Here is a 25523-nt window from a genome sequence, read left to right on the forward strand (position 1 = left end):
TATTTTCTAGAAGAAAACAAGTGTTTCCTCCATTAAAACTATTACAAGCTTTTCTTATAAAAACTAAAAACTAACTTAGGATTTTCTTCACTAAGGAACTAAAATAATGCCATGTGAGGAAAATAAGTCAAGGGAGTAAATGGAGTGTCCCCCACCCTTGTCTAATTTCTTCTCCATTTGAGAGAAATCTCATTTCCTCCCACGTGAATCATCAAACCACATTAATTCATTTTTATCCACCACATTAAAACAAAGTGACACCTTGCCTTTTTTTCACTATTAACACCTAATCTAATTTATTACATGCAAGGTGTCAACTTTGCACCAATAATTTGTTATTTTTGTCTTGACATGCTCCATGATTGATGACTCATCCAATCTTGTGGCCCCGCATAGTGGGTCCATGTGCAGTCTAGTGGCGGTCCGGTATTTTGGGCAGTTTTACAACTTCCCGCCTATGCGTAGAGTTCATCGCCCTGATTGTCTGAGCAGCTCTCTTGTCGCATTCGGAGTCCTGGTTCGAAAGGTAGGAGCTTTGGAAGTTTGATGCTTCTGTGTGGATTTGGGAGAATTCATATTTACGCCGTTCCTCGTGCTTTATTGCAGGTTTAACCAATATTTCCATGTTTACTGCAAATACCTACAAAAGTATGAAAACATATTTATTTCATGATTATTAAACACATAATTAACCAAATTTATATGTCTCAATGGGGTTTCATAATACACTTTTGGGTGCTTATCAGCATACCACCCATTTTTCGTGGCAGTGTGTAGTGTGTGGTGGTGGCAGTGTGTAGTGGTGGCAGCCTTAAATGAACCTTGAACAACTGATCATGGGGGATGGGACTGCTATTAGCTACTTTGATTTTGTTGAAGTACCGGTTCGTCAGATGTTTCATGCTATGTTAAGTAGATAAGTGAGAGAACTGAGGAGCCACTTCAATAAAAATCTAATGTTGTAACAGGGCCTATGTTCCCAACCCTTGATTACTTAATGCATGCTTTTTTCTTTTACACTTCTTTTGGCCTTAGTATCATGTACTATTGAGCAAATCTACAGAGACACTTGTTTTCAAATAACCGTAATTTATGATTATTAGCAATGGAATATTAGTATTGTGCTTCTTGAAGTGGTCCATTTTTTTTTAACATTTAGTAACATGGTTATCTGTCTCAGGTATTTAGGTATGGATGCGCACGCTAACTCTCTGATGCAGTGCAGGTTCTTTGTTAGTAGAGGCGAAAGCGCGCATGCGCTTTGTTTACCCTTCTGACAGGCGCGCACGTGCTCAGGGCTTTTGTTTGGGTTCTTCTGACATGCATCACTCCTTCTCGTCTGACATGCACACTGCATCAGGACCCTAATAACCAAGCTTTGAGTATATGTACTACGTTTGTGATTAACATGAGCAATAACCAAGCTTTGAGCATATGTACTACCATTACACCAATTGCAATTACACAAAAATACGAAATCCAGAGCAAACTACAATTGCAATTACACCAAAATACGATTACATAGCAATAGAAAACATGAGCAACTAATTTCGTTTAAGAAACAACCATAAAACGACAATAATGACAAAAATCAACAGTTTCTTACATGCTTTCCTACAAGCTAAATACTTCTTCTCCATTTCATCAAATTTTTCCTGCAACTCCACCTTGCGCCTTTTCTCAGCATCCATGGAATCACTTAATAAATTGTTCAAATTCTTCAGTTCCACGTTCACATCACTCAAAGCTTCATACCTTTGCTTCAGTGCTTCATGTCTCATACACAAATCCTGATATTTTTGCCCTGAATTCACCCTTGGATCACTCAAAGCTTCATGCATATGCTTCAGTGCTTCATGCCTCATATACAACTCCCTATATTTTTCCCCTGGATTCATCTTTTTGTCAACCCATACGAAAAACTCGCAATGCCCATTTGGAAATTTCTTGCATCCAACAAACTTCCTTCCTGGATTTTTGTCTGTGAAAGAAACTTGAATGGGTGCACGCTCTCCACAAAAACAAGAATAATCCAAAGTGACTGAGCTCGAACTCATTACCTGTAATTGATTAAAACAAATAAAATTGAAAAAAGAAATACTCAAACTGAATCAAATCAAAGAGATGCAGTAAAATAAGAATGATGGTCTGTAGACCAACTCCAGAGATTATCCCACCCCATAATACCTTCGTAGAAAAACAATCAATAAACATTTAGATAAAAATTAAACTTGACTAACATTTTCTAAAGTAGAAAAATTGATACACAACATGAAAAATTAGAGTAGTCACCATGACTTCGCCAAAAGATTCACCGTTTCAAAATTACCATAAAAGGACCTCCAAGCTGCAATGTGTTTCATAAATTTCACATAGACAAGGAAGCTAATGTAATACTAAGTGCGTTAGATTTTGGCGTTCTAAACCTAAAACAAACGAGCGGTGATTTCACCAAACCAATCCTACCAAAAACAAACGAAACAAAAGACTGTTCGCATAAAAGCCCAAACAAAAGCCCTGGGCGCATGTGCGCCTGCTAGAAGGGTAAACAAAGCGCGCGCGCGCTTTCACCTCTACTAACACAGAATACCAAGTTTTCATGAACGACTAAAATGAATTAAACAATATAGTTTTGAATATAATGAATAAAAAAAAATAAACATTATCAAATGAATTAAACAAATTAAATAATGAAAGTGTTTGATAATCGAAATGAGCATACCTTAATTAAACAATTGCTTGATAATTGAAGAGAGAGAGTTCTAGAAGCTTGGTTTGGAAATGAAATGGACGAAAAATGAAATAGCTATTTTGAGGTGTCTTAGCTTAACACACTTGTAGCTCAACACGCCCCTTATTTAATAACTATTGGTTTGGAAAGGTATCTTATTGGAGAGTTTCTGGAGTGGAGAAGAAGAAGAGCATTAGAGTTTGTCTGTAAATTTCGTGTTTTTCATTTTTTAGTTTTTGAAATTTTGAAATTTCGTGATTTTTAAATGAATTAGATCATTAGATCTTGAGAAGAGATTGGACGGTTCAGGAGAATGTGAGATAAGAGTGACACAATAAGAGTGTCACTCTTATATATATCAGGGTGTGGCTAGGCCGTTGGGGTATGTTGGAAAAGTCTAGTTATCCCTAATATATAATATCACTATTGGCTGCGGGTTGGTAAGAATTATGCACTTGAGCTTGTCACTTGAGTTAATTAGTTAAAGAACTCTTGATGTATATCTTGTAAGGTGATTCATGTATATCTTTTAAGTTGTAAACCCCTTTCTATAAATACAGTACGTCTTTTAGGCTGAGTCCAATGGCTCTGTACTCTCTATCTCTATCCCTCCAAAAAACAGTATTATACGGATAGAGAGTAGGTTTTGTTGAATCAATGATCTGAACAATCTTATGCCACTTGAACTGGCGCGGTTTGAAACCCACATTTTTTTCAACGCCACTTCGACTAGTGTAGAATGAAAACAAAATAATAATAATATTTTTTTACATTCCGCCCCACTTCAAGTGGCGCCGCCATTTGGGTTTTTACAAACCACACCATTTCAACTCGCGTGAAATTCACTCTCCCTTCCTCAATACTACTCTCAATATATAGAGAGTTAAATACGGATAGGGAGAGAAAACCACCGCAACTCTCACCGATTTTGAGGGAATGCAGAGCCATTGCACCCAGCCTTAGTCTAACCTCAAGTTGAGGAAAACACCAACTCATTCTTTTTAAGTTTTCTTATGGTATTAGTTCCCCTCTAATCTTTCATCTCGTTTATCAATTTTTTTTTATTGCCTCAGTTCTTTTTTTTTCCCAAAAATAAGCTAGGATTAGGTAGACCCTCACCTGTATTAAAATAGAACTATAGTCAAGTGCACAACTGACCAGAGGCATCTTCCTCCACTATTACTGCCTCAATTCTTAGTCATGGCAAATGAGCTAGAATAATAAAGTTTTAGTTGGTGTCGCCGAAACTCAAGAAAGCAATGATCCGTTCTTCATTCATCATTATAACAATCCTACGACAATTCTAGTATATCTACTACTCTCCGGAGATAACTATGGTACTTGGAATCATGCAATAACCATGGCATTTCGGGCAAATTATCTTCACTATTATTAATTTTTCTAATATCTTTTTTTCATGAAAAAGTTAAAAAAAAAAAAAAGTAAAAAACATTGATATAGATTATTTCCGATAAAGAGTAACAAGGCATGGCTAGGGCCGCTGGGGTATGTTGTAGGGGTGGATCTATGATCGAGTTGGTTGTCTGGGGCTATAGCCCCCCTAACTTTGCCACACACACACACACACACACACACATATAAATTCTGTGTTAGTGGTGATGCTAGGAGAGTTGTGATATTGATATATTAAAGACACCAAGAAGAAGACCAAAGAAGACTAGAGATTTATTAGGGTTAAAGAGTTCTTAGGTTGAGAGACTGAGCTCTACCCAGAGTTACATACTTATACTAAAACTAAAACATAATAATAGAAACTGCTAGATATGGATGTCCACACTTATAGAAACATGGGACTATCCATATTGGACATATTCCAATACTGACTTATTCTAATACTGATATATTCTAACACTCCCCCTCAAGCTGTAATTATGCAAACTATGCAAATTACATATTGGATTACAAAAAACAAACGATAAGAATATTGCTCCCCCTTTCGCATAGAAACTTTCTTTAGTTGAAGAACTCGTACAACTGTTGAGATGTTCTGGAGGTGAAACTGTCGGTGCAGGCAATGGCCTAACCTGAATACTAAAGGTGTACCACATTCACAAACTGAAACCATAACACCAGTTTGATGGCGCGCTACTTGGCTGCTACTCACTTCATTCGTTGCTATGGCTTTCATAATCTAAATTGCAAATGATAACACTGATTTGATGTGAGCTTCTTGGCTGCTACTATCAATATCACTGTTGAAGTCAACAAATCTGTGTTAGTGGTGATGCTAGGAGAGTTGTGATATTGATATATTAAAGACACCAAGAAAAAGACCAAAGAAGACTAGAGATTTATTAGGGTTAAAGAGTTCTTAGGTTGAGAGACTGAGCTCTACCAAGAGTTACATACTTATACTAAAACTAAAACATAATAATAGAAACTGCTAGATATGGATGTCCACACTTATAGAAACATGGGACTATCCATATTGGACATATTCTAATACTGACTTATTCTAATACTGATATATTCTAACACTCCCCCTCAAGCTGTAATTACGCAAACTATGCAAATTACAGATTGGATTACAAAAAACAAACAATAAGAATATTGCTCCCCCTTTCGAATAGAAACTGTCTTTAGTTGAAGAACTCGAACAACTGTTGAGATGTTCTGGAGGTGAAACTGTCGGTGCAGGCAATGGCCTAACCTGAATACTAAAGGTGTACCACAGTCACAAACTGAAACCATAACACCAGTTTGATGGTGCGCTACTTGGCTGCTACTCACTTCATTCGTTGCTATGGCTTTCATAATCTAAATTGCAAACGATAACACTGATTTGATGTGCGCTTCTTGGCTGCTACTATCAATATCACTGTTGAAGTCAACAACATACTATTATGGGTACTCCTGAATACTGAATCTTGGTGCAGTTTAGGCATGATCGCTACCAAAACATAATGCAGTTTGAGGCTTGATGCTAGCACTGAAACATATCCGGCAGTTTTAGGCTTGATCGCTACACAAAACATATTTGCAGTTTAGGCTTGACTGCTACCTGAATACTGAAGACTGCAGAGTGGGGATGTCATACTTAAGACTGAATAGTGGATTGCCTTGTCATGAAGAGTTCGTCAAGGCATTCTAGAATATGGAGACATTAATACTCTCCCTCATACGTCTCCATATTCTCCTTCCCTCATATAGTACTAAATGTCTTCATATATCCTTATTCCCCCTCTCAAGTTGGAATATACAAGGCAGTTGAAACATACAAAGACTTGTTTATTCCGACTTGAACTTGAAACTAAGAAAACTAAATACCAACTTATACAACCAACCAATGCCCACTTCAAAAAACAATACTTCATACTCCAATACACAAAAACAATTCTAACAGAACATGCATCAAACAATACTAACTATAGAGGGTGGAGGGTGGGTCGTGCCTTTTTATGACTGCAAACTTCTGGAACAGTGGAAAATGGAAAGAATAATTCCTCGTGAGATAGAGGTCATGTGCCCCTATAATACTTCAAACAAACAACTTGATCATGTTCTAGAAACTGAGAGAGAAGACGACATCAATACCAATTGCGTAGAAGCTAGAAACCCAAACATCCATAACGGCATACAAACAATACTACCCCTCTAATCCTGGATGAGAGTGCAAACTACCTTCCAAAGGCTTGATACTTCAAAAATCTCAAAAACTGATGAGTGGAAGCTTGAGCTGGCGCTTATCGTCAAGGCATATTGAGCCCCCCGCCTAACCGCCTGGAAGTCGAGTCAAGCAAGAGCGCACCCCGTGCCTATCTCAGGCAATTCTGGAGTGCACCCCGCGCTCTCTTCTCTAAATACAAAACGAACAATACTGAAAACAACTTTTGGTGTGCGGACTGAGCGCGTGCACGCCTATCCAATACTAACTTCAAAGACTCCGGGATACAGAGAGGTTGTGCCCCTCTTATCAATACTAAGACAGAGAGATTGCAGAAGACGTAGATTGTGGAAGCGAAACAATACTAAGAAACCAATACTGAATCTCTTCATATCTCTCTCCTATCATTCTTCAAACAAACTTTAAACACTAGCGGAATCTTGAAAACTTATTTTAACATGACGATGAACAGTTTCGTGAACAGTGTCAATGAACAGTACCCACGAACAGTTCGGTGAATAGTAACCATGAACAGTGGGGTGAATAGTGCCATGAACAGTGTCGGTGAATAGTGCCCATGAACAGTCTGGTGAACAGTAAATCCGCCAGAGAAAAAATTGAAACTTGAATTAAGATATAAGAACTTCTTGTGAGAAATTCTTCTTCTGAGAAATCTTTCTTCTTCTTGAAACTTGACTTAAATACAATACTGAAAATTAAAACAAACTGATTTTGATTTTTTCATAGTGAGGGTTTCCTCTCCTAGCATACCACTGAACCTCGCTCCGATACCATGTTAAATTCTGTGTTACTGGTGATGCTAGGAGAGTTGTGATATTGATATATTAAAGACACCAAGAAGAAGACCAAAGAAGACTAGAGATTTATTAGGGTTAAAGAGTTCTTAGGTTGAAAGATTGATCTCTACCCAGAGTTACATACTTATACTTATACTAAAACAAAAACATAATAATATAAACTGCTAGATATGGATGTCCACACTTATAGAAACATGGGACTATCCATATTGGACATATCCTAATACTGACTTATTCTAACAATATATATATATATATATAGGGGGTATATATATTGGTCACCATTCATGAATTATACCCTCCGTCCCTTTCAAAAACCAAATAGTAGTGGCAATTAAGGCTAATAGCCCCCATTGTGGAGAATCTTGCATCCGCCCCCCTGGCCCTAGATCTAAATACATCTAATTATATTATATGTAATATCACTATTGGCTGCGCCGCTGCGTGTTGGTAAGAATTATGCACTTAAGCGTATTCATTGATCATAGTTTCGAGATGGTGACCTCTTGAGAAGTCTCATCGTGATAAAAATTCCACATTGCTAGAGTCTGCAGCGGCAAAGTGCAGACAACATCAAGGGAATAGGTTAGGACAGATCGTTGATATAGCTAGTTGATAAGAGCCCAAAACTGTAGTTTTAACCCTGTAACAGTCATATTTTTAGACCAATTATGTGAGTAATAATTAAGAGTTAACACTGATTACGTGTTTTTATGCATTTCAGGTTTCAAAGTCCATTATGTGCAGAAATGTGCCACTTTAGTGAGATAAAGGAGCTAAGGTCGGTTATTAAGGAGTTCCGTCATTAAAGGTCAAGATTCAAGAAGACAAAGCCTTTCTAAAGCCCGGTCAAAAGCTGAAAAGTCGACGGGCGTAAACAAAGACTCAAGTCGTGAGAACTTCGAAGGCGTCAGATCTTTAGACTCAGACCTCGGAATTGGGCCTACCTTATGTCAAAACGACCGGCTCGAAAAGTGCTTTCTAATGGTCTAAGCCTTGATCCAATCAGAGGAGCAGAAGTGGACGAAAAGTCTGTCGAAGCCAACTGCAGCTGAAGAGGCCTTTTTGGACTGAGAGAATTGGGTTTTGGGCCTGATTCTCTGGCCCAAAACATGGCTCCAAGCCCATGCACGATTTTTGGATCTGGAAGTATAAAAACAAAAGCTTAGCTCTTTGTTAATGGTAGCTAGTTAGACCTAAAACTATATAGAATTCTAGATCTAGTTTTCAGTAGATTAATTAAGTTTTAGTTCCAGTTTCAATTCTTGTTTTAGATTAAGTCTTTGAATCATTGTTCTTGATTAATTAGATAAATAAAATAGTTATTGTGTCAATTTCGATTTTTGTCATCTCAAATTATAGATCTAGTTTTAATTCCTGTTGATTATCATTCCATAGTTTAAGTAGATTGCAACATTGTTAGTTAATTTAGTTAAGTTAGAATTTTAATATGATGTGTAGTTATAATTCAATGGGAAATGATGGTTTGATGACTCAAGGCTAAAACCTCCATTAGAGGGGTTGATGAAGCTTTGATGAAAACTTAGTGGTATAGTGTAGAAGCATTGTAGAATCTATTCCACTCTAGAAGGTCGTGATTCGCCATGAGAATGGGTGGACGACCTCACATGCTAGTTAGTACTCGGTAGAAATGCCATGAACACTAGGGATTAGAACTCGAATTTCTTGCCGTAAGAATGTAAGAATCGAGATACAAGAATCTATGCTAGGTTATTAAGTTAGATTCGAGGTGGATTCAATTCCCCTCTAATCCTTTATCTAGATTAAAAAACAATCATATTTCCATAACATTCGTAGTTAAATTCAACATAATCAATTTCATATAGGTATCGTAGTATAACACCCTTCGTAAAGCTCTCATTAGACTTAAGACTGATTAATTAGATTAGAAAACATTCCATGCTAGAGCACTAGGAGTGGAACGAATTTGTTACTCCACTCTATTTCGATAGAATTGAGAGTAGAAACTTTGATAAAATTAAGATCATAAATAGTTTTAGTTTTTCTTACGTTTTGAGTTCATCGTTCATTTCGTAGGTAAACTATCAATTTTACTTTTATCAAATGGCGCCGCTGCCATCTTAGTTGCACTTTAGCATTGTTTTCATAGTAGAATTAGTCATTTTTAAGTCCCATTAAACCCACCCACCCTTAGTTGATTCATACTGTGGTTATCCGTTTCAGCGTCGAAAAATTCCTCGACAAAATTACACGGAAGCGAATCAAGGCTTATAAGGAGCGCGACCGCGCTCTATAGCTGGAACACAAAGCGATTCGCCCTCATACCGAAGCGACCACCCTAAGTTACTAGAACACGAGCGCGACCCGCCCCCATACGGAGCGTGACCGCGCCCTAAGCCAAATTTCCCGGATTTCTACAGGTTTATTTCAAACTTCAATTTTTAAGTTTTTTCAGTATTCTAACTTGTTATTTACACTGAACACGCGTAAACAAGATGTTATTCATAAGCGAAGCAAGGACGCTATCAGGTATTCCTTTCTTCCATACCTCGCATCTCCAGTTAGAGGTTCATACTAATATATCAAGATTGTTTGGATTGTTTTCGTGTTTAGACTTAGACTTGCATGAGATTAAGGTCTGGTCGGAGAAAAACACCGAACGTAATTAACCGTCAACGTCAACAAACAAATCTATCGAGTATACCAATCACTACACCTCTAACTACTATCCCACCAACCACACCTGACATAATGGCTGAAGAAAGAGAGACTCCTCTCTCCGACTTTTACAAAGCCTTGAGCGATAGCCCTAAATCTTGCATCGTTCTAGCAGACCCAGTGGGGGATTTTCGAATTCCCCCAAACATATTTAATCTGTTACCCGTTTTCCATGGTTTAGACCACGAAAAACCTTATCAACACTTGCGTAGGATTGAACAAGTCCTTACAACATTCCATCATCCTACGGTTGGTACGGAACAGATTAAATTGAGGGTATTTCCCTTCACCTTAGCCGATAAGGCAGCGTCTTGGTTAACTGCCCAAGCGCCTAACTCTGTGGACTCGTGGGCTAAACTTGTTCAGCTGTTTATGGAACATTTTTACCCACCCCTAAAGATGGATGAGATGCTTTCCAAGATTCATTTTTTCCGACAAAATCCTCATGAATCATTTTCTGAGGCTTGGAATCGTTTCATCGATCTGCTTATTGAGTGTCCACACCATAACCTAGCAAAAGACATGTTAGTTCGTGCCTTTTTCAAAGGACTTCAACATCACCATAAAGAAGTCCTTGACATAATGAATGGGGTTAGTTTCCTAAGTAAAGGAGCCTCGGAGGCTTACAAATTTTTAGAAGATCAAACTAAACGTAATAACAATTGGGGGCAGTGATGATATCCCCCACTCTGCTAGTTCTTCTTCAACAGTTAAGGCCGTCGGTATGTTTGAGATGAAACCCGATCTAGAACTTAAAAATTTAATCGAATCTCTAACTAAAAAGGTTGAGGCTATTTCTGTGCAACAAAAGCCTATCCCCATCATGAATGTTAACTCCAACCCATGTAATGTCCTGTTTAAGTCCCGAAAGCACCTCGACTCTATTGTCCTCTCGCCTATGAACAACAACAATTAGAGCAAGATAATGTCTACTCCATTAATAAATATCCTATTCTTAATGCCCCATGGAGACAACATCCCAACTTTAGTTGGCGAAACAATCAACAAGCTTCACCTCCAGGGTCTAATAACCAAAATGTTAGGCAAGCGAACAACTATAATCAAGCTCCACCTAGGCAAGGACAAGGACTAAGTCAAGGAAATTATAATAATTATAACAACCAAGCGCAACCACGACAAGGTTTAGCACAAGGTCAGGGTAATTATAATAGTTATAATACCAATAGAGGTATCGTTCCGGTTAACAATAGTAACTATCACAACCCACCCATAAATAATCAACGTGAGATAGTTCCAGTCGCACCACCTGTGACTACTACACCATCACATCCGGATCGTATAGACGCCTTTATACAAGTTACCCAACAATTTTTCCAATCAATGACTCAATCAAACCAACAGATCTTACAATCCATAAATCAAGGCATACAACAGTTAGCCCATGAGAAAGCCCAACCAAAAGGCGTGTTTCTAGGACAAGCGATACCAAACCCTAAAACAACTAACACAGCCTTTGAGGTAAACGGTAATACTAGTACGGAAACGACAATAGTAGGTGACCTAAATGCCATCACCACTCTCCGTTCTGGAAGAGTGGTTGATAACAAAGTAACTATGCCTATAGTTATCCCATCAGTACTCCCTACACCGGATATCGAACTAGATACCGAAATGGAAACTGAAGATCCTACCAATGTAGATGTACCAGTTAAACCACAACCTAAGAAACAGAAAGCCAAGGTTACACATCAAGTCGAGCCATACGCTAAATATAGAGCGAAACCACCGTTCCCTCAAAAATTAGCCATGCGAACCAGGGATACCAACTTTGAAGAGATTAGGAACGTTTTCAAAAATCTAACGATAAACCTTCCTTTTCTCGAAGCTATTAAAAAGCTACCTAATCACGCTAAGTTTCTTAAAGAGTTGTGCACTACTAGGCGTAAGACCAACATACCTAAAGACGCCTTTCTAACTAAACAATTCCCAACCTTATCCGAAGATAATGGAATTGTTAAGTACAAGGACCCTGGTCGTCCTACTGTACAATGCACCTTAGGAGATTCCCACACGACGACTAATTACTAGCATTAGACACACGGGGCGAAAGTGTTAACTTACTCCCATACTATTTGTATAAACAAATAGGTCTACAGGAAATGCAACCTACAAAAATAACGTTGCAATTGTTAAGGGTGTAGTGGAAAACGTGCTTGTTAAGGTTCAGGATTTCTACTATCTTGCTGATTTTGTTATCCTCGACACAGAAGTCACTAACGACTCTGTACCGATCATCTTAGGCGCCCCTTCTTAGCAACTGCCAACGCACTTATAAATTGCCGCGATGGTAAGATGTCCTTATCTTTTGGCCATCTTACGGTTGAGGTAAATGTTTTAAAATGATGAAATAGTTACCGATTCGCCTACATAGATGGGGAAGTTAGCATGATCGAGAGCTTAGCTCAAGATTATTTTAACAACACGTTTCGAAAACAATATGTACAAATTCCTTTCTTTTGGAACTTCAGATTTTGTAAATGACTCCTATTTAGAGGAAGTCAACACCATCCTTAAGTCCACACCAATTGTAGACCCTTCGGTTGCTCCACATATTGAGTATGAAGACTTGCTACCTAAGAAAGTATTCATTATGCAAAATGAGGACCCCAACAAAACATCTATGGATTTTCCTTCCACCCCAGTGCTTAAACCTCTTCCCCCGGAGTTAAAATATATTCAACTTGATCCGGATGGTAGTCATCCGGTAATTATATCTTCTCTGTTATCTAAGAATGAAGAGACACATTTAATCCGGGTGATTAGGGAACATCGGTCGGCGATTGGTTGGTCCCTAGCCGACATTAAGGGAATTGACCCTAATGTTTGCACTCATCGTATCCATTTGGAGGATAACGCGAAGACTTCTCGCGAGCCTCAGCATCGCTTGAACCCTGCCATGAAAGAGGTGGTTAGGGAAGAAGTTTTACGATTACTCGATGCGGGTATCATATACCCAATCTCTGATAGCGAATGGGTAAGCCCCATTCATGTAGTTCCTAAGAAATCGGGAGTTACCATGGTATGTAACGGAAAGGGTGACTATGTTGTCACACAAGGTCCTATGAAATGGAGGATCTGTATTGATTATAGACGTTTAAATGCTATGACATGAAAGGATCACTTTCCTTTACCTTTTATAGATCAAATGCTCGAACGCCTAGCTGGTTATGCTTTTTATTGTTTTCTGGATGGCTACTCAGGCTATTTTCAGATTATTATTGATATTGATGACCAAGAAAAGACTACCTTCACATGTTCCTTTGGAACGTATGCCTATAAACGAATGCCTTTTGGCCTTTGTAATGCTCCTGGTACCTTCCAGCGGTGTATGCTTCATATATTTAGTGACATGGTAGAGCGCTTTATGGAAGTTTTCATAGATAATTTTTCTATCTATGGAGACTCCTTTATAGACTGTTTGTCTAACCTGTCTAAGGTTTTGACACGATGTGAAGAAAAGAGCCTCGTTTTAAACTGGGAAAAGTATCATTTCATGGTGAAAAAGGGCATAGTACTAGGTCACATCGTATCTAGTGATGGCATCGAAGTGGATAAAGCCAAACTAGATAAGATAGCTTAATTTACCTAAACCACGGACTGTCCGTGATATTAGAGCCTTTCTAGGCCATGCAGGTTTTTATAGGCGGTTTATTAAAGACTTCTCGAAAATAGCTAGGCCTTTAACTAATCTGCTTTTGAAAGATGCAATCTTTGATTTTAATTTTAACTGTGACGCAAGCTTTTGAAACTTTAAAAGCTGCCTAACCATCGCACCCATTATACAGCCCTCCGATTGGTCTAAACCTTCGAACTCATGTGTGATGCTAGTGACTATGCAGGTTGGTGCGATCTTGGGACAAAACTAGATAATAAGTCCCTTTGTTATTTATTATGTTAGTAAAACCTTAAACGATGCTCAACGGAATTATTCAACTACAAAAAAAATTCTTAGTGTCATTTATGCATTAGATAAGTTTCGTCCTTATTTGGTTGGTTCTAAAACGTTAGTTTACACGGACCATGCAACACTTAAGTACCTTCTTGCAAAGAAGGATACTAAGCAGAGATTAATCCGATGGATCCTTCTCCTGCAAGAGTTCACATTAGAAATAAAGGACAAAAGAGGGGTCGAAAACGTAGTTGCCGACCACTTATCTAGACTCACAAACGACGATCAGAGTGATTCTGAGTCCATACCGGACTCTTTTCCCCGATGAGCATCAGATGCTATTTTTTCAAAGCACCATGGTATGCTGACATTGTAAATTATTTAGCGGCTGATGTTATGCCTTATAATTGGACAAGAAATGAACATAAGAAGTTCTTGGCCAGAGTTAAGTTATACTGCTGGGATGAGCCCTATCTTTTTAAGTACTGTGCAGATCAGATTATTCATTGTTGTATTCCCCAGTGGGAATATAATGAAGTTCTATCGTTCTGTGATGACAAAGAGTGTGGTGGGCATTTTAGTGGGATGAAAACAGCCGCTAAAGTTCTTCAATGTGGATTTTATTGGCCTACCATTTTTAAAGATGCCCAAGTGCATTGCAAGACGTGTATTCGTTGCCAACAACTTGGGTGAATCACGAGGCGTAATATGATGCCATTAAATCTAATCTTAATAGTAGAAATTTTTGACGTTTGGGGCATTGATTTCATGGGTCCTTTCCCGGTTTCCCACGGTTTCATTTATATTCTAGTTGCCGTGGACTACGTGTCTAAATGGATAGAGGCCCTAGCTTGCCTTAGCAATGACCATAAGACCGTTGTATTTTTTATTAAAGAATATATTTTCTGTCGGTTTGGCATTCCTAAAGCCATCATTAGTGATGGTGGAACACATTTTTGCAACAGAGTTGTTGCATCCCTAGTAAAGAAGTATGGAGTTACACACAAAGTAGCAACTCCTTATCATCCACAAACTAGCGGACAAGTAGAAGTTTATAATAGGGAAATCAAAAAGATTTTAGAAACAACTGTAAACCCTGATAGGAAAGACTGGTCAAAGCGTCTATCGGATGCCTTATGGGCGTATAGAACTGGTTTCAAAACTCCTATAGGTATGTCTCCCTTTAGACTTGTATTTGGGAAACCATGTCATTTGCCCGTTGAATTAGAGCATCGTGCTCTGTGGGCTATAAAAAGCCTTAACTTCAATATTGATGAAGCAGGTGTCAAACGCAAATTGCAATTGAATGAGCTTGAAGAAATCCGTAGTGATTCTTACGATCTCGTGAAGGATTATAAAGCTAACATGAAACGTGTTCATGATAAGAAAATCTTGCGCAAAGAGTTTGTGGTCGGTCAAAAGGTCTTGCTTTACAACTCCCGCCTACACATATTTTCCGTGGAAACTAAAACCCGTTGGTCCGCCCTTTTAAGTTATGAAGTCACCCTTTACGGGGCAATCACCTTGGTAAATCCAAATGACAACAGTACCTTTCAAGTTAATGGTCAACAGTTAAAACATTTTCACGAACTTCTGTCCCCTGATGTAGAGGAAGTTCTTTTACAGGACCCTGTCTATGAGGATTGACCTTTGTCATTGGTGTACTTCCTTTCACTTCCATATAGTGGTAAGTGCACCATTCAGGTAATCGGGCCCTCCCTATGGAGTGTGTGCCTGTAAGTACCGGATCCTAAGTCCACGGTTAACATAATTCACGTTTTCCACTTTTGCATGTTTTCTCGGTTTTTGAGTCATGTTCCTCTTTGGGGTGAATTATGTATTTATTGTTTTCGTTTTTCTTATAATAAACTAATAAATATATATATAAAATATTCTTAATCATAGGAATGGCAATCCAACAAGTCTCGGGAATCTGACTTTAAACGACCCGCGTTAGAACAAATTTTGTGTTTAAAAATTTTGTTTGGGGGTGGGCAATCGGTCTTTCCATCTGGATTGCTCGAACTTTCCATTTGTGTTGTTTAGGCCCATTACTTGTAGTTCAATTGGGTTGACATAATCTAAACTTAGAATTCCTTCGTTCGCATAACTTACGTCACACACGCACTTCGAGGCGTTTTTCCACCCTCTTTTACATCACCCATGGTTGGAATTGAGTGTTTTATGGATCATTGGATTGGAAATTCTCTACTGATCATTTCCATAACTCATTCGCCAAAATCGGGCCAGTAACGAAGCTGCAAATTGAATTTGAAATTGCGCAAAAAATCGGAAAATTTCGGAATTCAAATTGGGCTTGGGCCTAAACCGCACGCACGCCTGTGCGTCTCCTTCCTTCCCAAAAACGCACAGTTCTTTCCCTTTTCAATCCCGCCAGTTACCAAGTTTAAATCAAACCTTGAAAACCAAAAAAAAAAAAAAAAAAAAAATAGAAAGAGAGAAGAACAACTAACTACACCTACACCAAGAAAATCAAATCCACCTAAAATCTTCTCTAAACCATCACCACCGCCACCATCGTTGTTTTTAGTAGTTTTTCTTCAAACTCGCCTCCCCCACAGTCTACAAAACCATTAGTTGTCTCAAAAACTTCAATGGCGCTACGACGAAGAATTTTTCCAGAGCACGCGTTTGTTTCAACGGCTTTCGCCGCCATTTTCTGACGCCGGAGATGATTAGGAGGCATTGGAACGGATTGTGGTACTTTCGATCGAGGAGTTCTATCACTATGATTTGGTAGAACAGTTTTAGAAGAAGCGAATTGAAGGGGATAGGATTTTCATAAAGGTAGCAGAACGAGGAGGAAGTAACGAGGCGGTTGTTGGTCGAACTGTTAGGGAATTACGCTTTGAAAGCAACCGGTATCGACAATTCGGGAATCGAAAGATACCGGAGTTCCCGCTTTGATGAAAGATACCGTCGTGGAGGGTGAATACAATCCGACATCTCATTCGCCCCGCCGATCACCCCGAGAACCAATCAACTAGTCAGAGCTCGGTGGATTGGTAGGAACGCCCTCGGGAAAGACAAAGTCGATGATATCGCCCCGCAATGTCCGCGAGACGTTCTCTGGATTTTGCAAACAAATAAGTATAATTTCTGCATCCTCGATTTAATGTTTAATGTGATTCGAGGAGTGGGGAAGAGCTTGGCGCCTCTTCCCGTATTGATCACTAAGATCATGCTCTCTTTTAGAGCTGTCGCAAGATCTGCTCCTATTAAGATCAAATTGCATTCTAATGCAAGTATCTATACGGATTGCATCCAAGAGACTTGGCTGTTGTCTGAAGAAAAAATGGTTGAGTCGGAGGATGAAAGGGAGGATATGACATGTCTGGATGAAGATGCATTAGATAAATGTAGTTCTAATTTAGAACGCATGCAAGTGTTGCAAACTGCCTTGTGGTGCGTTTATGGTATTTGTGAAAATATCCGAGATAGACAGATTGTCATTCAAAAGAAGCAAGCGAACCTTTAGACGAGATTTGAAATGCTCGAAGGGGTTCAGGACGATATCTTGTCTAACATGGAGACTATCCACCAGCATCAACAAGCCCAGTATGCAGTACTCAGGGACTGAGATGGAAGCACAACGCTTGTTCGAATAGAGATGCTACGACGCATGCCACCCGTGGAGGACTCTGTTTCAGCCGAGTCCGACAGGCATGAGCGTCGTCGCCGAAGGACAGATGGTTCAAGCCATTCTCCATCTCAGGGTCCATCATCATCACATAACTAGGTGTTCACCATCAGTTCTATTCGCTGTTATTTCATAATTTTGTTTTATTAGTTGGATTTTAATTCAGTAGTTAAATTTAAATAGTAATGTGTTTATTTTATGTTGTTTGGATTTAAATTTTATTTTTAATATAATTGGTTATTTTCGAGTACTGCTTGTTTTTATCATTAATCCCACCTTCTTGACTTGTTTGGGGGTGGTAATATTTATACCGAGCATAAGTCGTTATATGATCATCTGCTGTAAAGTTGTCTTGGAGGAAATGTTGAGAATTTGGCCGATATTGGCATATCTATGATTTGTGTGGTGGTAGCATGAAATCTAGGAGAGTTTAGAAGTTACTATTCTAAATCCAGTATAAAAGATACCAGGATTTTTAGAAAATCAAGAAGATGGTTTGTTTCCGTTTTCGGGTTTGGAATTTTTCTATTTTCGGAAATTGCCTTAAAACAATTTGGGAACTTGCCGATTCATTTTGGAAGCTCAGAACCTATTTAAACTCCTTTCATTCTACACTAACAAACCACACTACACTCCACCATCATCCCGCACCTTTCACTCCAAGCTTTTCCTTCTTTTTCCTCTAAACTCCTGTTTCACCACTCCACGCGGCGCTGCTCGCATTACTTTCCCAAAGTTTAGTCGAGGCGACGACCGCCCTCCTTGAAAGCGACCCGCACTCCAAAACACTGTAAATTTAAAACCCACGAAGCGCCGACCGCTACCGCCTTCGCGGAACGGGAAATTCCAATTTTCTGACGGTCATTCCAGGATTTTTTGGAACTATTCAAAGAGTTGTTGTGATGACATCTCCTATAGTCATACCTGAACAGTCCTTCGAAGATGTGTTTGGCACCGAGACCTATGGACATTGGTTCCGACACAGGATCCTGCAGTTAGGATGTCGTCATCTACTAGTAAGTGATGACGATTCATATTCACCACAGCTTACTGCTTATTTCTACGACCACGTTAAATTCTATTGTAATCAGGGTGGAGAACAATTATTCTCCGTCGTAGTCGATGACACGACACATAAATTCAATAAAAATGTGGTCGCTTTAGTTTCAGGATTACCAATACCTGATCCTGTTCACACATGGGCATATATGACCGATAATGCATACCTTTATGATTATACATATTTCCATGAGTATTATGGGGGAGGGGTATTTCGAGTAATGGACCAGGGGCGATATAGCATTGCCCTTGGTAGCCTTTCCCTAAACGTAGGCACCACCATGTTATTCATCCTGATAAATATTTTGGGGGAATGGCAGTTCATTTCTGCAAACAGTACTGCAGGTGACATTTTCCTCGCTTTAGTTGAGGGACGTCGCCGATTTGACATCCCCCGGGTTTTAGTCGCTAGTCTTAAGACAGCCCAAAGCATGAGGCATAAGTATCTTCTTATGCCTGTTTTGGTAAGCCGCATCATGCGTAGTTGTTTACCTGTATTCGTGCACAATTCACAGATTGGAAAAGGGTTGAAGTCATGAGACCCACCAATCGGGTGGTTCGCCTCGTTGTGAATAATGACTTGGCCGGGATGGCAGGTGCAGCCTCATTTGGTCGCCCCGTACATCCCATCAGACATGATAACACTTAACAGGTTAGCATTAGTAGATGATAACTGGCGGCAAGCTTGGCAAATTTTAATGGACTGGCCGGATGCGAAGGAACCTCGTCTCACTAACGAGGAGGAGGATGCTTGATAATGATAAAAATGATTAGTCTACCTACGAAATGAGTGATGAATTCACAACGTAAGTAAACTAACAACTAGACTTGTGAGCCTTTGTTTATCAAAGATATTTTCTACTCTCAATCCTTTGAGATATAGTGGAGTAGAGTGATTCGTTCCACTCTTAGTCCTTCCGTATGCTTGTTTTCTAGTCTCAATACTCTACTCAAAGTCAATGAGAGCTTTACGAAAAGGGGACTAGACTACGATGCAACTACCCACGAAATGCACTAGTCGGTTATCATAATACTAAGGGAATGCTACGTTGATTCGATGATAAGGAGTTAGAGGGGGATTGATTCCACCTTAACTCAACTTAATCCACTAGCGACGAGTCGTTGTAATCCGAATTGAACTGCTACACAGAACAATCGGTTCTTCCTAATCCCTAATTACACATGGCATTTCTACCAATTTATAACTAGCATGTGAACAATTAAACCCATTCTCATGGTGAACTAATTATTTCTTGCGTGGAATAGAAATTACGACGACTCTAACGTTTAAACGGAATCAAGCTTTCATCAAGGCTTCTCAACCCCTCTAATGGAGGTTTAGCCTTGAATCATTTCATAATCATTTCCATTTAAATTTAAACTAAACATAATATAAAGCATTGAAATTTACTTAATTAAACAATAATGGAATCTAATTAATAACTAAGAATTGAATGGTAACAAGAATTGAATTTAGATCTAATAAATTGTAAATGACAAAACGAAATTGATAAAGGACACTACTTTATTGATCTAATCAAATGAAGAACAAGATCCAAAGGTTTAATCTAATAAAGGATTTGAAACTAATTAAATAAAACAATTAAATCTAGATCTAGAAGCTATTTTAATGGCTACTTTCTATTCTAAGCTATCTACCTAACCTAACTGCCATTAACACTGAGTTAAGCTTTTGTTCTTATACATTCAGATCCAAAAATCGTGCATGGGCTTGGAGCCATGTTTTGGGCTAGAGAATCAGGCCCAAAACCTAATTCTTTCAGTCCAAAAAGGCCTCTTCAGCTGCAGTTGGCTTCCATAGACTTTTCGTCCACTTCTGCTCCTCTGGTTGGGTCAAGGCTTGGACCATTGCAAAGCTCTTTCCGAGCCGGTCGTTTTGACATAAGGTAGGCCTCATTCCGAGGTCTGAGTCCAAAGATATGGCATTTGGAAGTTCTGCTGACTTTTGCTCCTTTATCTCGCTAAAGTGGCACATTTCTGCACATAATGGACTTTGAAGCCTGAAATGCATAAAAACGCGTAATCAGTATTAACTCTTACTTATTATTCAAGGATTGAGAGTAGAAAATATCTTTGATAAACAAAGGCTCACAAGTCTAGTTGTTAGTTTACTTACGTTGTGAATTCATCACTCATTTCGTAGGTAGACTAATCATTTTTATCATTATCAAATGGCGCCGCTGCCATCTTAGTTTCACTTTCGTATTGTTTTCGTAGTGTTAGTACTGTTTTTAAAGTCCCATTTCACCCACCCACCCTTGTTGAATCATATTGTGGTTGTCCATTTTATAGTTGAAAAATTTCGGGCAAAATTTTCGGCCAAAATTTCTCCTCGAAGCGGCTTCTCTATGTTATTTGGACCGAGCCGATTCTTGGACAGCGTGACAGCCCCCATATGGAGCTGACCAGCCCTAAAAACACTGTAATTTGAAAATTACTTTCGAGCGAAGGCGCATCTCTATCTATGGCGAAGGCATACTCGTGGTTAAATTTTTCGGATTTCGGCCGGTTTTGATTCGAACTTTGCTCTTTCATATTTTTCAGTGTTCTAACCTCGCTATATACACCGAACAAGCGTAAACAAGACGCTTATTCATAAGCGAAGCAAGGACTTAATCAGGTATTCCTTTTTCTTCCACACCTCGCATCTCTGTTAGAGTTTTATACTAGTATATCGAATTGTTTGGAGTGTTGCATGTTTAGTTAAGCTCGACTTAGTCTTGCATGAGATTAAGGTCGGTAGAACAAAAACACCAAACGTAAATACACAACAACAAAGCAACAAACAAGTCTATCTAGTATACCACACACTACACCTCTAGCTACTATTTTACACACACCACCTGATATAATGGGGAAGAAAGAGAGACTCTCTCTCGGACTTCTACAAAGCCTTGGCGATAGCCCCAAATCTTGCATCGTTCTAGCAGACCCCGGGGATTTGAGAATCCCTCCAAATATTTTTAATTTGTTACCCGCTTTTCATGGTTTAGACCATGAAAACCTTATCACATTACATCGCGTGGGATTGAACAAGTCTTAACAACATTCCACCATCCTACGGTTGGTGCGGAACAAATTAAATTAAGGGTATTCCCTTTCACCTTAGCCGATAAGGCGTCTTGGTTAACGCCAAGCGCTAATTCGTGTGGACTTCGTGGGATAAACTTGTTCATTTGTTTATGGAACATTTTACCCACCCCTAAAGACGGATGAGATGCTTTGCAAGATTCATTTCTTTTCGACAAAATCCTCATGAATCATTTTCAGAGGCTTGGAATCGTTTCACCGATCCGCTTATAGAGTGTCCACACCATAACCTAGCAAAAGACACGTTAGTTCGTGCCTTTTCAAAGGACTTCAACATCACCATAAAGAAGTCCTTGACATTATGAATGGGGTAGTTTCTTAAGTAAAGGAGCCTCGGAGGTTTATAAATTTTTAGAAGACCAAACTAAGCTTAAATAATAATTGGGGGTAGTGATGATATCCCCCGCTCAGCTAGTTCTTCTTCAACAGTTAAGGCCGCCGGTATGTTTGAAATTAAACACGATTCCGAGCTTAAAACTCTAATCGAATCTCACTAAAAAGGTAGAGGCCATTTCTGTACAACAAAAGCCTATCCCCGTCATGAATGTAAATTCAAACCCATGTAGTTTTCGTTGGAGTCCCGAGCATCCCGACTCCCACTGTCCTATAGCCTATGAACAGGCTTGTTCCATTAATAGTGAACCTAACGCCCTTGGAGACAAAATCCCAACTTCGGTTGGAGGAATAACCAACAAGTCACACCTCAAGGGTACAATAATCAATATGTTAGGCTAACGCACGCCTTTAACCAAGCTCCACTACGACAAGGACAGAGTCAGGGTAATTTTAATAATTATAACAACCAAGTGCAACCTCGACAAGGTCAAGCACAAGGTCAAGGTAATTATAATAATTATAATGCTAATAGAGGTATCGTCCCGGTAAATAATAATTATCAAAATCCACCTATAAATAATTCACGTGAAATAGTTCCAGTCACACCACCTGTGACTACTACACCCACACAACCGGATCGCCTCGACACCTTCATACAAGTGAGCCAAAAACTTTTCCAAACCATGGCTCAATCTAACCAACAGCTTCTACAATCCGTTAATAATTTAACCCAACAGTTGGCTCAAGATAAAGCCCAAACCAAAGGTGTGTTGCCAAGTCACGCAATACATAATCCTAAAACAACAAACACAGCCTTTGAGGTAACGGATAATACTAGTAATGAATTTGAAAATGTAGGTGAGATAAATGCCATCACCACTCTGCTCGTTGCGGCAGAGTGGTTGATAACAAGGTAACTATGCCTATAGTTACCCCACCAGTAGCCCCTACACCTACTATTTTACTAGATACCGAAATAGAAACTGAAGAGCCTACCACTGTAGAGGTACCAGTTACAACACAACCTAATAAACAGAAAGCCACAGTTAAACATCCAGGTGATACCATTGCTAAATATAGACAGAAACCACCGTTTCCACAAAAATTAGCCATGTTAACTAGGGATACAAATTACGAGGAGATTAGGGACATTTTCAAGAATCTAACTATAAACCTTCCCTTCCTCGAAGCTATTAAAAAGCTACCACATCATGCTAAGTTTCTTAAGGAATTGTGTACTACTAGGCGTAAGACAAATATACCAAAAGACGCCTTTTTAACAGAACAATTCCCAACCTTATCTGAACATAATGGAATTGTTAAGTACAAGGACCCTGGTCGTCCTACTGTACAATGCACCTTAGGAGATTCCTATACGACGACCGCGTTATTAGACCTGGGGGCTAGTGTTAACTTACTCCCATTTTATTTGTATAGACAAATAGGTCTAGACAAGATGCAACCCACTAAAATGACGTTGCAATTAGCTGATTGGTCTATTAAGTATCCTAAGGGTGTAGTCGAAAATGTGTTGGTAAAAGTTCAGGATTTCTACTATCCGGCTGATTTTGTAGTCCTCGATACAGAAGTCGCTAACGACTCTGTCCCGATCATTCTAGGGCGTCCTTTCTTGGCAACTGCCAATGCGCTCATTAATTGCCGTGATGGTTCAATGTCCATGTCTTTTGGCCATCTTGCTGTTGAAGTCAATGTTTTTAAAACAAGGACACAGTTACCCGATTCGTCTATGGATGGAGAGGTTAGCATGATCGAGAGCTTTGCTCGAGATTATTTCAACAACACGTTCCCTGATAGTCATATGCCCAAAATTCTTTCCTTTGGAAAGTCAGACTCCAACATTTTCATCCCTACACTAGTCGATACACGTATTATTGATGAGGAAGGGATAGAGGATTTTCTCAAAGATGTAAAGGACTACCATAGTAATGTGGATATGACCAATCTAGATGAGGAATTGGATGAGTTTCTTCGAGTAGGTGACAATTCACCCTATCAAGAACTAACTTGCACAACATCCACCTCGACTCCCTCCTTCCACCCTTTCAAAGGAATCTCGAAGTTTGCACTCGATCCTTTTGTTTCTCCCGTGCTTCATAATTTTTAAATCCTCCTAGCAAAGCGGATACTTCGGAAGGACAAACTATTTGACACCTTCATTTTCAGAATTGAGGCAGTCCCTACACACACAATGAATGAGTTGATTGCTAAAACCACATCCTCATTGTGTACAAGCTGTCTTTCTACAACTTATCCATATCCACCATATTCTCCACACCCATTCACTTTTCCACACTTATTTACTAGAACACCCACTCATTCAAAAATTAAAAAGAAGGTGCATGATAGGTTACACAATAGGGTAATCCGACTTCCCTTTCATATCACTAGGTTGAGTCATAGGGAAAAATTGGTGTTTGATTGTGTTTGGATATGTTTTCTGTGATATTTATTTATGGAATGATCCACAACTATTTCGGTTGTTGATATATGATCAATTGCATGTTCATACATATGTTTTAGATAAAGTCGAAAGTATCGACTATAAACGACTCAATTTCTGTGTTTGGTGCACTTCCTTACACTTTAATATATTGGCGAAAGTGCACCATTAAGGTAACGGGCCCTCCCTATGGAGTGTGTGGCTGTAAGTACCGGATCCTAAGTCCACGGTTCACATAGTTCACGTTTTCCACTTTTGCATGTTTTTCTCGGATTTTTGAGTCATGTTTCTCTATGGTGTGAATTATGTCTTTATTGCTTACTGTTTTTCTTTCTAAAAATAAATAAAAAATAAAAATAAACATAGTAATCTAGGAAGTCTCGGGAATCTGACTTTAAAAGACCCACTGCTAAAAACAAATTTTCTAAGCTTCGTTGTAAAAATTTGTTTGGGGGTGGGGTGTTCGTGTTTCCATAATAAATGTTTTATGTCCCATTAGAGTTGCTTAGGCCGTTTTATTGTATTACGATTTGGATTGACATAATCTATTAATTTAGAGTTCATTCGTTCGCATAGCTTACGTCATGCACGCACTTCGAGGCGTTTTCCACTATCTCGTATGTCATCTGAAGTCGGAATAGAGTGTTTTATGGATCATTGGATAGGAAATTCTCTCCTGATCATTTCCATATCTCATTCGCATAAATCGGACCGGTAACGAAGCGGGAATTTTGATTTGAAATTCGCGAAAAAATCGAAAAAAATCAAAAATTTCGATTTTGGGCTTGGGCCCAACCCGCGCCCAACCCGCGCCCACGACCAGCGCGCTCGCGCCCCTACATTCTCAACAACAGTTCATCGTTTTTTCCACTCCATTCCGCCATTAACAAAGCTCAAAACCCTAACAAAAATAAAAATTAAAAAGAAATACCATAAACTCACGCCAACCATCAAATTTCCAAGCCAAATCTCTTCTAAAACTAAAACCACACCGCCACCACCACTGTTCTTTCAGTCGGTCAAGCTAAACCACCACCACCACATCATATTTAAACCCTCACTCCATTCCAAACACTAGATGGCTCAACGCCCGAATTATACCGAGCAAGTT

At 39.1% G+C, this 25523-nt stretch overlaps 1 protein-coding gene across 1 annotated transcript in view; it reads right to left on the reverse strand.

Annotated features, from left to right (window-relative positions):
• The window catches only part of LOC147474336 (uncharacterized), a 76193-nt gene that overhangs the window by 41735 nt on the left and 8935 nt on the right, over positions 1–25523 (reverse strand). The window contains exon 2 of the mRNA XM_086583534.1: positions 1607–2060. Within this exon, the coding sequence (XP_086439660.1) occupies positions 1607–2060 (454 nt within the window). The remainder of the gene's footprint in view (positions 1–1606; positions 2061–25523) is intronic.

This window comes from Coptis chinensis, chromosome 9, assembly GCF_015680905.1.
Source record: "Coptis chinensis isolate HL-2020 chromosome 9, ASM1568090v1, whole genome shotgun sequence".
Lineage (NCBI taxonomy): Eukaryota > Viridiplantae > Streptophyta > Magnoliopsida > Ranunculales > Ranunculaceae > Coptis > Coptis chinensis.